The sequence below is a fragment of the Penaeus monodon genome, chromosome 20 (assembly GCF_015228065.2).
Source record: "Penaeus monodon isolate SGIC_2016 chromosome 20, NSTDA_Pmon_1, whole genome shotgun sequence".
Taxonomy (NCBI): domain Eukaryota; kingdom Metazoa; phylum Arthropoda; class Malacostraca; order Decapoda; family Penaeidae; genus Penaeus; species Penaeus monodon.
This window is the reverse complement of record NC_051405.1, coordinates 32615915-32616356: the sequence shown is the minus strand read 5'-3', so window position 1 is coordinate 32616356 and position 442 is coordinate 32615915. Positions and strand designations below refer to the sequence as shown.

At 34.6% G+C, this 442-nt stretch overlaps 1 protein-coding gene across 2 annotated transcripts in view; it reads left to right on the top strand.

The window, feature by feature from the left end:
* The window catches only part of LOC119585775 (U3 small nucleolar RNA-interacting protein 2-like), a 9558-nt gene that overhangs the window by 4984 nt on the left and 4132 nt on the right, over positions 1-442 (top strand). For both annotated transcript variants that reach the window (XM_037934488.1, XM_037934487.1), the window contains exon 4: positions 216-337. In XM_037934488.1, the coding sequence (XP_037790416.1) occupies positions 216-337 (122 nt within the window). The remainder of the gene's footprint in view (positions 1-215; positions 338-442) is intronic.

Here is a 442-nt window from a genome sequence, read left to right as displayed (position 1 = left end):
TTGTTTTTTTCAGTGTAGACTTCCTTGGCAAGATAAGAGTGTAGTTTGATCTTTGATATTTATGAAATTCATAATTTCACTTTGATTTTTAAGCAGATTAACATGATGTAATGAGGCAGTGCTATGGAGGTTGTTCTGCTTTCCAGTTATCATTAGCTATATATTCCCCAAAAGTTTAATTGTAAATGATTTGTCTCTCTCTCTCTCTTCTACAGATACCATAGATGGCAAGAGAGTAGCTACTATACCAGGGGGACGTAAGGGAACAGAGAAGGTTCACATTGGCCACACAAGTCATGTGTACTCTATAGCAGTGTCATCTGATGGAATGTTCCTTGTGAGTTGAAAAGAAAACTATTCTTATAGACTTTAGATGCTTTCAAGAACTTGAAAGCACTGTTCACTGTATTTTTTTGTCAATTTCTTTTTATTAGAATGTACT